At 32.6% G+C, this 14,811-nt stretch overlaps 3 protein-coding genes across 4 annotated transcripts in view; 2 read left to right on the top strand and 1 right to left on the bottom strand.

Annotated features, from left to right (window-relative positions):
- LOC106716234 (ABC transporter G family member 23) overlaps positions 1-7,919 on the top strand; it is a 62,536-nt gene extending 54,617 nt beyond the window's left edge. For both annotated transcript variants that reach the window (XM_045683943.1, XM_045683944.1), the window contains 9 exons: positions 210-324; positions 2,573-2,748; positions 3,081-3,143; positions 3,462-3,617; positions 4,633-4,867; positions 5,268-5,392; positions 6,086-6,210; positions 6,902-7,146; positions 7,427-7,919. In XM_045683943.1, coding sequence (XP_045539899.1) covers positions 210-324; positions 2,573-2,748; positions 3,081-3,143; positions 3,462-3,617; positions 4,633-4,867; positions 5,268-5,392; positions 6,086-6,210; positions 6,902-7,146; positions 7,427-7,749 — 1,563 coding nt within the window. In that variant the 3' untranslated portion in view covers positions 7,750-7,919. The remainder of the gene's footprint in view (positions 1-209; positions 325-2,572; positions 2,749-3,080; positions 3,144-3,461; positions 3,618-4,632; positions 4,868-5,267; positions 5,393-6,085; positions 6,211-6,901; positions 7,147-7,426) is intronic.
- A 2,420-nt stretch (positions 7,920-10,339) lies between these two features.
- Positions 10,340-10,932, top strand: LOC106716226 (28S ribosomal protein S18c, mitochondrial). The gene is made up of 2 exons (XM_014509704.2): positions 10,340-10,484; positions 10,558-10,932. Exons 1-2 carry the CDS (start codon positions 10,448-10,450, stop codon positions 10,923-10,925), a joined length of 405 nt encoding a protein of 134 aa, XP_014365190.1. The 5' UTR covers positions 10,340-10,447; the 3' UTR covers positions 10,926-10,932.
- A 599-nt stretch (positions 10,933-11,531) lies between these two features.
- On the bottom strand, positions 11,532-12,917 carry LOC106716203. The gene has a single exon (XM_014509672.2). It carries the CDS (start codon positions 12,888-12,890, stop codon positions 11,532-11,534), a length of 1,359 nt encoding a protein of 452 aa, XP_014365158.2. The 5' UTR covers positions 12,891-12,917.
- Between the last annotated feature and the right edge of the window lie 1,894 nt (positions 12,918-14,811).

Here is a 14,811-nt window from a genome sequence, read left to right on the forward strand (position 1 = left end):
CTCAGATTTTTCGAGACGAAATTCTTGTTACGTAAGAACTATGCAGTTCTTATTATTAAAGTCATTTAGCTCTTCTGCTCCTTTTTTATTGTATTAAATAAAATTATTATAATCAACTTCTAAATGTCGGTTCCTAAACTGAAATGTTATAAAGATTTTATTTTGCTAGTCATTCCTAACCTCTAAAAAGTTTTGATGTCGTTTTCCAGATTGGTCTAATGCGCAGCGGTCGACTACTCGCTGAGGAATCCCCGCAAGCTCTTCTCACTATGTACAGCTGTATCTCACTTGAAGATGTATTCCTCAAGCTCTCTAGAAAACAGGGTAAGTAGAGATAATAAAATGACTGATATTCAAGCTGCGGTAAACATAAAGTGCGTTCTAATGGAGGTTTTTTAAAACTGAATCGTTGTAAGACTATTCTAACGCAAAATACGTACTAATTATGCTTATGTGTCCGCAACCAACTAACTAAAAACAAGGTCTAAGAAATAGTCATCGTATTAAATTTGTTTTTTTTTTATTCTTAACGACACGGGCAAAAATACTTTGGCATTCTGCCATCTTACAGCCAATGACATTGTAGATGCCTATACAAGGCAAACAACCATTTGCAACAAACATTGAATAGTATTACGATAGAGTTAATGTTAAATTACTGCAAAAAAATTAAAGGCCGGATACATCAAGATGTACAAAAAAACTAAAAAGTTGACATTAAATGTTATTGTTCAAAAAGTACTAACTAAATATGATCAAAATTACTTAGACTAATTAGACAGTAATTTTACAATTCAGACAATAATTCTTATTACTATTAAAAACATAAATATATCACCTCACAGAATATATAATAAAGCAGCGGTCGCTTCGCTATCGTGTATTCAGGTGACCGCTTGCTCGTTTGCCACCTTGTGATATAAAAAAAAAATCTGTTGTCTATGACATACGTCATTGGCATCGTAATGACGCATTTTTATTAGCATAGAAGTAAACTTAAAATCTTACGTTATATAATCTACAAACAATATGCAAATCACATTTTTTTGGCAAAACTTTGCATGAGGAAATCATTTATGGAAAAATATTTGACGTTGGCAACACATGTATTGTGGATTTTAACATAACAGGAAATTATTAACATTATTTTTAACACAATGTTTTAATATAGTACTTCCTAATACATAATTAAGACAATATGTCGCTATGGAAGAAATAATACTCTAAAAACTAGCGCCTATAGTTAAAAAAAATCAATAACAATGTCGGTTTTTTGCAGACTGCTAATTTAAACATATTGCAATTGACCGTAAATGATGCGTCCTTTTATCACTTTTTTTTGTTTTTAATTTCAGCAGCAATGAAGGTTAAAAGATGATCTTTTATTGCATTAAAAAAAAAACTAAAATTCTTGTACATATTATTTTAGGATTCATAATTTTAAAAAAAATTAATTATATAGTCATTTTTTTTACACTGTGTTGAATTGGTATGGTCTTGTATTGTGTTTTATTTATAAAATTATCTCGTACTTTAAAAAGGAAAAAAAACTAAGTCGTTTCTTAAGTTTACCAACTACAAAACGTAACCTCTACTTTAAAAAAAACCAATTGGTTTATGACGATAACAAATAAATTTAGATCTTATTACATCCGAATAATATATATAATTTCAAACACAAACACACAAAACACTTATTAATACACACAAATTGTCTCTTTAATATAACAAAATACAATGTATCTTTTAACATATATAATATAGTAACTAACGCTTAATTAAGTAATATATAAGAGAAGGCGCTGCCTCCCGAAACACAGTTTTAACTAGTTCGGGAGACAGAGCCCCACTAATTTTGTGAAAAATGGCTTATAGTTAAATAAAGAAATTTTTTTATATAAATAAAAAAAATATTTAATTTAAAAAAATACAGTCGAATTGATAACCTCCTTCTTTTTGAAGTCGGCTGAAAACAATAGAAGCAAATTATTTTTCATTTTAGCCTATTCACATTTCTACGAGATTGGCTATCTTTTAAAATGGAAAGTCGGTTTAGGTATGTCTAACATGTACCACTCTTACGCTAACATGAGGTCCTCGTGATCTCACAACAACCGTGACAGAAGTGTTTGAGGAATCGCAACCGCTTTGCTAGGTTAATAACCAGCTCCTTTTATTTGTTCTGGTAATAACCCCACAATTCGCAACTTAATTAGAACCCTTAAGATGTGTCGATACAAAATATTATTGTTTATGTTCTGAAACCTTCGATAGAAATAAATACAATATTTTAATTATTATTAAAATAAAGAACTGCTTTTTTATTACAAGACTGGTGTTTTTATTGAAAAAAGAAGAAAAAAAAATATATACACGCGGTGCGGTGCGCACTGGCCACTTAACTCCGTGGCCGGTGTTGCCGCAACATTATAGAGTTATTGATATTTGTTAAAAATACGAATTATACTATAACGTGAAATATTCGAACACTAAATAATCTATACCTAATTTAGGCTATCAGCTTACATCGTAGTGGCATGAAACTTGTTGAGAGAATCTTGTGTACTATCAGGGCAAGCCAACCAAGTGGTGGAGCTGAATGTGTCGGGAGGTGCGTTGGGTCTGAACAAGATGGCAAAGCGCGAGGAGGCGCCGTACGCGGCGGAGGACGCGCAGGTCGTCGGCCTCAACTTCCATCAGAGCAAGGAAGTGCTTATTGTTGACAATGGCGCCGGCTCTAACGGCGATGTAAGTAAATTTACTGATTCATTTGATGACATGAATTAAAAATTAATTAAGTAGTTAAATGAGGATGATAAATAATGAAACAGTAGCTATTGCCCGCGACTCCAACCGCGCGGCATTAGAAAAAAAACTTAATAAATAATCTATGTGTTCTTCCAGACTATGCAATTACATCTATGCCAAATTTCATCAAGATCCGTTGAACCGTTCCGGAGATACATTCAAACAAACATCCATCTAAACTTTCGCATTTATAATATTAGTAAGATTTATTTTCTTTGGTGTTAGGATGTTTAAAAGCGTTAGTTTTAGAACAATTTTATTCCTTGTTTCAGATTCCCGGAAAAATGACTGAAGTTGTGACGACTGAATGCGAAGAGTGCGGCGACTGTTTAAATGTAAACAATATTATTTAAATTAAAATATCAAAAACACAATTAGCATATTCAAAGAATAAGGATACTTAAGTGCTTGATTTGGTTTACTAGATTTTTACATTTAATTTAATAATATATATTTTTTTTGTTATCAAAAATAGCAATCTATACTTTTCCACCACGTTGATTGTGACTGTCAAATATCATGTTTAACATTTTAGAGCAATTTTCTTAAAAAACAGATCCACAGTTTTCCCTTTACACGTAAAATTGCGTTTGGAAAATAATAACGTTGTTTAAAAATCCTTTATTAACAATCGTTCTGTATGTTCCTCACAGTTGACATCTCGTGGAAAGATCAAGGCTCTGATTCAGAAGAACTTCTTGCGCATGTGGCGCAACATCGGCGTGATGCTGTTCATCTTCGCGCTGCCTGTCATGCAAGTTATACTCTTCTGTCTGGCCATCGGCCGCGACCCCAGCGGACTTAAGATTGTAAGTCAACCATTTACCTTTCATACAAACTAACGGCTGAAAATTGAAATAACACTATAAAAAACTTACACAGTACTTCAAATACATTTTAGGTTAAACATATGTCAACACTTTTATACCGTCACACTAGCGCCAAATGCGTATTTTTGACAAATCATAGTTATTGAAACGTTATTATTTTTAGGCGAAACGCGATTTTTACCAATAAATTGTACGGTCCGTACATAACTGATTTAAAACGTTAAAATTGTGGCGTCAAATTACTTTAATGTATTATTTTAAATCAGTCCACTTTAGAACGCGAGGTTATTAACACGCTTCCACTGTACCTTAAATAACTAAATAAAGATACTCAAATAATATACATCTTTGGACTCTAACATAAATAATGAAGTACTTATACCGAAAGCATTGTGATGATACATATTTATGGTGAAACATATAATCTTTGACGTCAATAATATCAGCGGCGGTTAAAGAGTTAAAACTAAAAACAAAGGGTTAAATTTCTTGGAGTAATTCAGTATTGATTTGACATCTGACATTATAAATGCTTACTTTAAGTTAAGTATTCGGCCATGTCTTTCAAATAATATATTACAGGTCAATTACTTTGATCTGTAATAATATGATCTTATTCACTGACTACTTTATTCCATATCACAGCTATGACGTCACAATATGGCGCAGGCGCAGAATTTAATTGGAGGCAATATGTCTGTACAAGTATAACAGTAGTGAACCCCATGTAAAATACATTTATCTATGTATGGAAATCTATCTATCTATATATATAAAAGAAAGTCGTGTTAGTTACACTATTTATAACTCAAGAACGGCTGAATCAATTTGACTGAAAATTGGTGGGCAGATAGCTTAGAACCAGGACACGGACATAGGAACTTTTTTATCTTGTTCTTTTTTTATTCCGCGTGGACAAAGTCGCGGGTAAAAGCTAGTATCAAATAAAATACGTATAGGAAAGATATACTTTATTATCCATTGTATTGTCCAGGCGATAGTAAACGACGACGTGAACGTAATGGACGGCTACTGCCCGTACAACTCCTCGTGCTCCATGAAGAACCTGTCCTGCCGCTACCTCGACCATCTCAAGAACCAGTCCATCATCAAGCAGTACTACTTCGACGTGGAGTCTGCCATACAAGCGGTCAAGGACGGCGACGCTTGGGGCGCCATCTACTTCAACGAGAATTATACTGACGCTCTCGTGGCTAGACTTGCTCTAGGTACTACTTGGTCTAGGACTTGTAAATTGTACCATTTCTAATTTAACAAACACCAGCGACAACATCTGTTGCATCAGGTTTAATTTTAGTCCTCTTTACCTTTCCAACAATTGTTAGTAAGGAAATAATGGGAAGGGGAAGTGAATTTGATGGTGGTAACATTCTCTTCTTATGCGTCCCCTCCTCCATCGCCTAAAGATAGGCAACAAATTTAATAAGCTTTGTATAATACAAGTACAATGAAATCTAAATTTACAGGATAATCCTTTTTAATAATATGTCAACAAGTTGCTATTTTTGTAGTGATAAGTCGCAGCAACAATAATATCTGTATTTATTTCTAGAGATTTACTATAGTTCTTATTTGTTTTTTTAATAAAGTATATATTTGTATGTGCAGCGGACACAGCAGACAACGACACTATCGTATCGTCGGAGGTTCAAGTGTGGCTGGACATGTCCAACCAACAGATCGGTCTCATGCTCAACAGGGACATACAGTTCTCATACAGAGACTTCGCTAAGGTAATAAATCTGAACCCGTGAGAGGCGCTACTATCGCGGTTGTTTCTGACAGAATATATATAAAACCTACTTACATATTGTTGAGCGAAGAATTATATATCCCATCTCTTTGGTAGACAAAGAATTTGCGTTCTGCCAACGAGGTGTGGCATACTGGCCATCAAGACCTTTGCCTTTTGTATTAGAAAAAGATAAGTGCAAAATAGTAGAAGAATGGCGCGAGAAGTGTATTAACAACGGAATGTAGTAATTATTAGAGTTTTATGGAATTGTAGTGTTAATATGTATATAGCGTTAGTATAAGTGATTTTAACAACGATTAAAGGAGTTTAAACAGGAATAAATGACATTACAGCTACAGTACAAAGAGGGTTTGACATTGTTGACGTTGTCAGAGGGGCGCTAGTGAACTGTCATAATTTAGTTTGACTTTTGTTCACAGGTTTAAATATCCTTGATAGTCTATCTGTTACATCTTGTTTCAATTTATAACCATAGACAAACTTGCGCAATAACGGAATTTGTCGTTTCTTTATTTAATTTCACCTTTGAAACGAAAAGAGGTGTAGTTACTAAGAATTTTTTTTACGTTCAAAAAATTGTTACATAAAGTAGACGATGTGCGTTGCTTTAAAATTTTTATAAATAGTTTTCTTTGTTTTCTTTGATTTAATATAGTTTAAATGTTTTCAGGACCTTCTTGAAACGTGTAACTACAACCCGAAAGTGGGCGACATTCCGATCGACTTCAAAGACCCAATTTACGGAGACATCAATCCTTCATTCACTGACTTCGTAGCACCCGGAGTTATTCTCACGTAAGTTATTTCATTTACAATTACAACTATGTTATGATAATTATATTTATTTATTGTAAACAAAAAAAGCAAGTGAACAACCAAACTTTTTTTATCTAATTAATTTAGAATTTTATATTACAGATCAATAAAAATATTGTTTTTTTTTTATGTTCAACTTTTAATTATAATTTTAATATTTATTACTTTAGTAAATTAAGGAAGTCAAAACTACACTTAATGACTGCTAAAGTTATCATTATAAGACTGTGAGTCTGACTTTGAATTATTATATAAATAGCTATCACCCGCGACTATTCGCAGGATGTAAAAAAAACTTAATAAGTAGTCTATGTGATCTTCCAGATTATGTTCTATATCTATGGTAAATTCTAGAGCTACCTTCTTACAAACCATCCATCCATCCATACTTATTCTAATGCATGGAACACTTTTAAATATTAATTCGCTTTAACTTTCCGGTGTGATTCTATACAAAATGGCGACCTTTAGTAGCGAAAGTTTAAACGGTTGAGTGGATGTTTGTTTGAAGGTATCTCCAGAACGGCTCAACGGATCTTGATGAAATTTGGCACAGATGTACAATATAGGCTACTAATTAAGTTTTTTTTTAATTCACCACGGACAGAATCGCGGGCGACAGCTAGTCTTTGAATAGAAATGATATCTAAATAACGTTTGTTGGTTACAGTATCGTATTCTTCCTGGCGGTGGCTCTGACGTCGTCGGCGCTGATCGTGGAGCGCATGGAGGGTCTGCTGGACAGGTCCTGGGTGGCGGGAGTCTCTCCCGGGGAGATCCTGTTCTCTCACGTGGTGACGCAGTTCGTGGTGATGTGCGGACAGACCGCGCTCGTCCTCGTCTTCATGATCCTGGTCTTCGGCGTCAAGTGTAACGGGAACATCGCTTATGTTATAATGCTGACGTTGTTGCAAGGTTGGTTATATAAAAAACATTATCTGATATAATAGAGTACTTACAAATATTGTTTTTTACTTAATTTATCTATACATATTAATAAAAAATTACATTTCGTACATAAGATATATTTGCGTAGGTAACAAAAAAAATCATTTTTTTTTTTTTTTGTTCCTAGTAATCTCCGAAACGGCTGAACCGATTTTAATGGGACTTTAACGGGAAGGTAGATGATATTCGCGGGCATGTTATAGGCTATTTTTTTAACTTAACTTAAGATTAAAAAACATATTTTCAGGTCTTTGCGGCATGTGCTTCGGTTTCGTGATATCAGCCGCGTGCGAGTTAGAAAGAAATGCCATACAACTGGCGCTCGGCTCTTTCTACCCCACGTTACTGCTGAGTGGTGTAATTTGGCCGATAGAGGGCATGCCGTGGGCTTTGCGCTACATCGCTCTATGTCTCCCTCTCACTCTGGCCACCACCTCACTCCGCTCTGTGCTGACGCGAGGCTGGCCACTACAAGACCCCGATGTCTACATGGGCTTTGTGGCCACATTAGCTTGGATAGCTTTGTTCCTTGTTGTCACTCTCACCATATTGCGTTTCAAACGAGGATAAATTGTTTAGAAAGGAATGGAAAATTTGCTCATTAGCGCGTAATTTGATTACCGTGACATTTGTTCCACATATATCTGTCTCTGACTCACATTTTGTCTATGTTATACATAGAGTATGACGATATCATTTTATACTTTACTTTTGCATATTTTTGACAGCTGTATTTGTATTAAATACGATATAGTAATATAGATAAAATATTTAAAATCTCCGTCCAATAACCTAATTTTAGGTTATGTTATGTCGTTGAATCTCTTTAACAAAAAGCTCTCTTCTACAGATTTTTTTTATATAACACTCTATTTTAATTATTTTATAATCTGGTAGAAAATATAACAGATTATATGCAACAAACTAGAGACAGATGTTGACAAAAACTACTTTAGCATATCAAACTCTATTGCTCAAATCATGAACAGAATGGGGCTTAATTCTTAAAAGAAAATAATAATATCTGATGTAATTTGAATGCACAATATTAATAAAATGGCGATTCAAGTAAAATTATTGTAGAGTTTGTAAAAAATATTATTTATTCAATTATTATTATCATAATTGGCTTGTCTAGCAAATGAATAATACGAATGAAATAAAATTTATGATGATATAAAAATTACAAAGAAAAAAACAATAATAGTTGTTAAAATAAATTAAGATTAATATTTTTTTTAGAAATTAAATACGTTCAAATTTGACATTTAATAACCTGACGCCATGAAATCTTATTTTCGCAGGACTTTAAAATTGATTTATGAAAACACCAGCACTAGTTGGTTTTATTTTTGTTATTTTGTTTTTTAAATCCTAAGGTACGTACACGTACACAAGCCTATTAACTGATACAGATTAAAAACTTTTTTTAGTAATTCTTCAATTTGTGATAATTATTTAAATTAAATACATAAGAAAATACATTTTGATCTTTTTTCTGAAAGAATTAAGCCCAATATTACTCTTAGCTAAATGACTGTTAGTCGATGTGTAAATATAAGTATGTTATTTATAAAACTGGTCGTCACAAGACGCTCGGTAAGGTGGTTAGTGGGTAATGTTAGCAATTATGATTGGTCCAACGCTTTCCAAGGGTATTTTATAGATGTATTAATAATATATTATATTTTCTCGGTAAAGGATGTTTTTGGGTGTGAACTTGAGACATTAACTTTGAGATACCTGAATAACGAGTTACCATAGAATAAGATGGTGCCATAGAAATCGATCGTGTGTCGTTTAACAAAACATAAACCAGAACTTATATTAATCAACAAAGATGTTAAGTTACTAAAATGTTTCTATATTTGGTCAAAATTAGTGAAATATATCAAAGTCTGTTACGTATCAAAATTTAATTTTCGAATGGAACCGTTTTTGCATATACGGTTCAGTATTGCCAGTGAAATACAGAACACATCAAAAACAAAGTAGCGCCATCTTGTTTTTACATTAAATTAATAGAGATCTGAGTAGTTCCGTTTATTAATTTTAAGTATTAAAGGTAATGTCAATGCTTTTCAGATTATTGACTCTCTAGTTATAAAGATGTACAGTAAGTTAGGTTGTGCGTGGAGTCTAGACTAAGACTTTGCAATAGTATCTAACGTCGTAATTTAGCGTGGTGTTGCATGTATAAATAATAGAATTATATAAAGGCAATAATGTAAACGTTTAAATTCTGTATGAATCTAGATTCTTAACTAGTTGTGTAGATTAGAAGTGTCAGACTGTGATTATTTTTGCTAACATTGACATTTTTGTAATGACAATTATATAATATAATATAAAATTATACCAAATAAATTCTTGCTTTTATTTTTACCCTGTTGTTTCCATAATATTCAAAATTATAGAGGCGTGATAATACTACTAGTTGAATAACTAAACCAAGCAAAAACAATTAATTTCAATATGGTCGTGTGGATTGGACAGGGGCACTTTGTAAGTTCAAAGCAATTATAAATCTAATAAATTTGGGACAAAAATCAAAGGTCATCTCAAAAAAAAAAGGAGTTATACCAGTTAAATATAAACTCTCGAATATTGCTGACTTATAAAACAAAGCATATGTAACTGGTCTAAAATATCTAGCACGTACTATATCCTAAATATTCGTACGTACTATAACCTATACTCACAACTCACGCATGTAACCCAGAGGGGTAGGTAAAGATCAGTGACCTCCATTTGATGTGGGCCAAATTAACCTCCGCAATACACTTTTCGCATTTCCCGAGACGGAACTTGGCGGGTGACAAGCCGCATTGCCGTCTTTTTCTCCTGAGAATTCACACATATGTGCGGGTTGCATCAAAATTTTTTCCTTCACCGGACGAACGTTGGTACATTTATTTAATATGTAAATCGAAAAACACATTGGTAGGCGAGATTCGAACCCAAGACCTGCAGATTGCAAGTCAAGTGCTTAACCACTGATTCTCTAAAACATAAATATTTTACTTTGAAAATTGTTAAAAGGAAAATAAAATGGTAATAAGATATGTCAAATTATACCCCGTTGGATGCAGTGCAAGGAGGAAGACATGCTTTGGAAAAGATCAAGCAACACTGAAATGTCATTGTCAAACTTGAATTACAGGTGACAGCAACTTTTTAAGGTTATGTTATGCTGGACTTGTATACATTTTTGAACGAAAAAGTAACCCAAATTTGGAGGATAACAGTAAAAATATAAACTTCAATAATGAATTTTCTAGCTACATCAATCTCCCGGAACATATGTAAGTACTAACGTACCGAACGTACTGAATCCTTTTTCTGATAAAAAGCAATAAATAAATATTTAACTTACAGATTTAACAACAAGGCGCATCCTATTACCAACAACAAGGCAATCTTCGTCAATAACTGAGGATGATTCTCCCGTGGAAATGGAAAACCCTTTTAAAAAGGAAAGACGTCAATGTATTTTGTGCAAGCACAATATAACGCCGGATTACAAAAACTATAGACTATTGTCTCAGTTTCAAAGTCCGTACACAGGAAGAATCTACGGGAGACACATAACTGGCCTTTGTAAAAAGAAGCAAGAACTTGTCGAAACTGAAATTAAGAAAGCACAAAATTGTGCATACATGCCTTATTTCTATAAAGACAAAATGTTCCTTAAAGATCCTAAGCTTTTCGATCCCGAAAATCCAGTTCGGTCGCATAGATTCTAAATTTAGTCAACAATTTATATTTGTATTAGAATAAAATAGTTGTATTAAAAAAGTGTTTTATTTATTCTTGGAAACTCAGTTAAACTCACCCAATTAATGTCAAAAGTAAAATCCCAGGGTGATTCAAAGTTAACTGCCAAAAGACGATAAATTAGGTTTTTTTATAAATAGGGGGCAAACAAGCAACTGACCACCTAAAGTTATTTGATCCGACGCCCATGGACATTCGCAACCCCAGAGGAATTGCATGCGTTGCCGGCCTTTAAGGAAGGTATACACTCTTTTCTTGAAGTTCCCTAAGTCGTAACTGTTTGGAAATACCGCTGAGGACAGAGTATTCCACACAAACACTGTCCCTAACTTTTTTACTTAGGAAGATAAAAACAAGTATAACAAAAGAAAATGTTTAATATTTATCATAGAATAAATTAAATATGTTTAAATATAGAACTGAAAGAAACATGAAGTAGCTTACATATCTTACTCACTAGTCAGATAACCAAGTGGAAATAGGCTTTAAGACAATCTTTTATTTCATAAAAACTTTAACATAGAACATTAAATTATGTATCTGTAATAATCTATAATGCAAAGTAAACTACTGTGTTACAAATCACTAAATATAGAAGAAATGATGCTATTATCATCAGGGGTACTAAAACAATCATTTTCTGGATCAAATCCGACATAAGAGGCAGGTATTTTTAACATTTCTAATATATTAGCATAGTTCATATCAGAACGATCAGGTAAATTCTTCTTCATTAAATCTAAAAGGTCCATTAAAGCATCCTGGCAACCTTTCCGCCACTTTTTTATTAAGCCTCTCACTTCTTCAGTATCTTTACTCTGAGCTTTTGCGAACAGAAGTTGCTTTTTCATTTCAATTCTAGCTTTTAATTCATCAATATCCTTTTGTGTTATAGAACCTGTAGATTTAGCTTTCACAGGCTTGATAATTTTATCATTACGTTTGGGGAAAAATATTGTTTTCTTGTTTAATTCGAAATCATCATCATCATCACTGAAAGAATTTGAACTTTGTGATGATTTGATGTGTTCTTTATTTGCTATTATTTCTTTGTGGTTTTTAGTAGATACACTTTTCCTGCTGCTTGTTGATTTAGTTTTCTTTAAAGGTTGTACTTTTGGAGAGTTTTTAGTTTCTTTATTTTTGAAATCACAAACAGAATTGCTATTAATATGTGTTGTTTTATTAAAATGACTTAAAGGGACGTCTTCATTATCAGAATCATACGAAATTTCAGGTTTCATAATAGATTTTACTCCATTTTTCTTTAAAATTTTGTTTTGTATAACAACTATGCACTCTTTTACCAATTTATTAGGCGGTTTATTGCATGTTTCCTTTAATTTAGTATCTTCAATATTATTGATAAGGATATTTTCCGTTTCATTAATTTCTTCATTCTTTTCCACTATATCTACTGGTTGTATTGAATTTTGTTTTGGTGGAATACTTTGACTGCTTTTTTCGTCTTCACAACTTATAGAAGATACCTTTATTTCACTTACGTTTTGTTCTTCTTGGCTAGTTTTCACAGTTATTGCACACTCTTCATCCTTATACGGTATTGTCCTAGTTTTTTTTCGGGTTGCCTTTCTAATAGGAGTGCTATCATTAGTATTTGGTTCCTGTTTGCAAACTGGCGGTGTAGTAACAATGTCATTAATTTCATTTTTTTCAACATCAACAGGTGAAAGCTCTGTGTTTTCATCGTCTAACCGTAGTTTCCGCTTCCTTGTATTTGTTTCCTCCTGTGAACTATCCTTAGGTTTTGTAAGATTATTAGAAGCGAGCGGAGAAACAAACGGCGAAACTCCAGATTTCTTCCATTTCCGCGACAGACCAAGACGTCTTATCGAAGTTAAATGCGATTTGCTTATACCACCCGGAGTCTTTGGTGAATTATTTTCTTTTGGTTTTATGTCCTCGTTTTTCATATTTATAAAAAGCTAATATTAATCAAAGAAAATATTCCATTTCATAATGTTTACAAATAAATGTAAAATTTCGACAAAATATTTTCGCGCCTCGGAATTCTTCGTCGTAAAACCATAGACCATAGAAGAAATTAAAAATGAATCAAATCGTTAATAAAAACTGCGTAAAATTTTTTGTAATACAAACCGTGTATATTCAGTTGTAAATTGTAAATACTTATAATTGACGTATATAACTTATTAAAATATTTTTCATTCACAGTTCTTAACAGAAATTCAAATAGTCTTTCTCCTATTTAAACTTTGAAAAATATTTTTCAATAATTAATGTAAATTTAAGATTAAGCAATATATTCTTTTAAGTAAATATTGAACATTAAGATAACGTTAATCCAACCCAATTTCATTCCATTTAAAACATGAAAGGAGAAAGATGTTACAGCTGATAGGTCTTTTGCACAAAGTATTTTAAGCAAGTCTATGACACGGTAATAATAATACCGTGAGTGAGAGAGATACAGTTATACACAATTCCTGTGACGTGACAAAGACAGGGATAACTATCTTCCGTCCCTTTCTGCGTACCAGGGTTTGGGCTTTGTTTGGAACAAAGGTTGTCCCCTACAAACAACCTAGGTTGTCCCTAACAAAGTTTGACATTCGTGCTATTTTTCGAAAATTGTGAGTACTTAGTGGCTGTAATTGTGCAAAAATATTTTGATATTACAGTTTTAGTGAGATCAAGTGTATAAAACATGGTATACTGCTGTATTGTTGGTTGTAAAAGCCGTAGTCAGCGAAAAGAGAAAAACATAACCTTTCAATCGTAAGTACTGAAACTACGCACTTATTCACATGTATTCATACAAAATAAGGAAGAAAATACAAACTAGTTGTTCTTTACAGTCTTTGTAATAACTAATATGTTAAAATACGGGTAAAATCAGCTAAAATAAAATAGTATTTTTCGAACATTATGCGCCCAAACGCAGATGTCATTTGTGTCAAATAATATACTGTAGATCTGGGAAACAAGCGGCCATATTAAACTACTTTTCAAATTGGTTGGTTATTATTATACCCGTAAAAATAATACCACCATCTTGTTGTAAAAATTACCCTGAATTTAGGGGAAATAAAGTATAGTATTTGTAATGTATATAAATGAAACAATTCACATATTTTATACTATTTGCAACAGATTTCAAAAGGAGTTTTTAATGCTAGTATATGCTGTGTTTTTTAAATATTTGATACTTTCTTATCCCGTTGATTTTAAAGAGTATGCTTTTTAATTTGTCCCATGTAAATTTTGTTTCTTAGAAATTACAATCAAAATAGTTTAATATTAAGTAGTTTTACATGTAGTGTTCACTGTAATGATATACAGAGTAATTTAAAATTATATGACTATAATATTGGTATGTTTTTTGTAGCTTTTTATGAAGACTCAGGGCTTCGTGCATATCGAAGAAAAATAGGACATCGTTTGAATGCTCGTCTAATGGACCTAAGACTGAAGAGATGCCGCGCTTTGTTGAAGCGGTACGCGGGAAAAAAATATCGGGAAATTCTTTTTTTGGAGTAACTCAAGACATCCTTGATTAAGGCAGCCGCCGATATTGACATGGACCTCGTTCATCCTGTGATAGACGACTGGCCGAGCAGATTAAAGGCCTGTATTCAAAATCACGGATGTCATTTGAATAAACTTTAGTGTCATAAGAATCTATGTTTTGTTAAGTTCATTTTGGTATATAAATGGTCACATAATGAATAAACTTGTTTCAATTATTTTATATTAAACATGTGACACAATTTATGACCTGACTAAGTATTACTAAAAAAATCTGTTTACGTAATCTTAGTCACATAAACAAAAATTACGCATTGTTTTTTATATTTATTACGTTTATTAATT

Source organism: Papilio machaon, chromosome 24 (genome assembly GCF_912999745.1).
Source record: "Papilio machaon chromosome 24, ilPapMach1.1, whole genome shotgun sequence".
Lineage (NCBI taxonomy): Eukaryota > Metazoa > Arthropoda > Insecta > Lepidoptera > Papilionidae > Papilio > Papilio machaon.

Excerpts from the sequence above, each read along its gene's own strand:
- LOC106716226 (XM_014509704.2), top strand. The coding sequence starts at position 10,448 with ATGAATTTTCTAGCTACATCAATCTCCCGGAACATAT. Across the intron at positions 10,485-10,557 it reads ATCAATCTCCCGGAACATAT|ATTTAACAACAAGGCGCATC; the intron begins GTAAGTACTAAC and ends TTTAACTTACAG.
- LOC106716203 (XM_014509672.2), bottom strand. The coding sequence starts at position 12,890 with ATGAAAAACGAGGACATAAAACCAAAAGAAAATAATTCACCAAAGACT.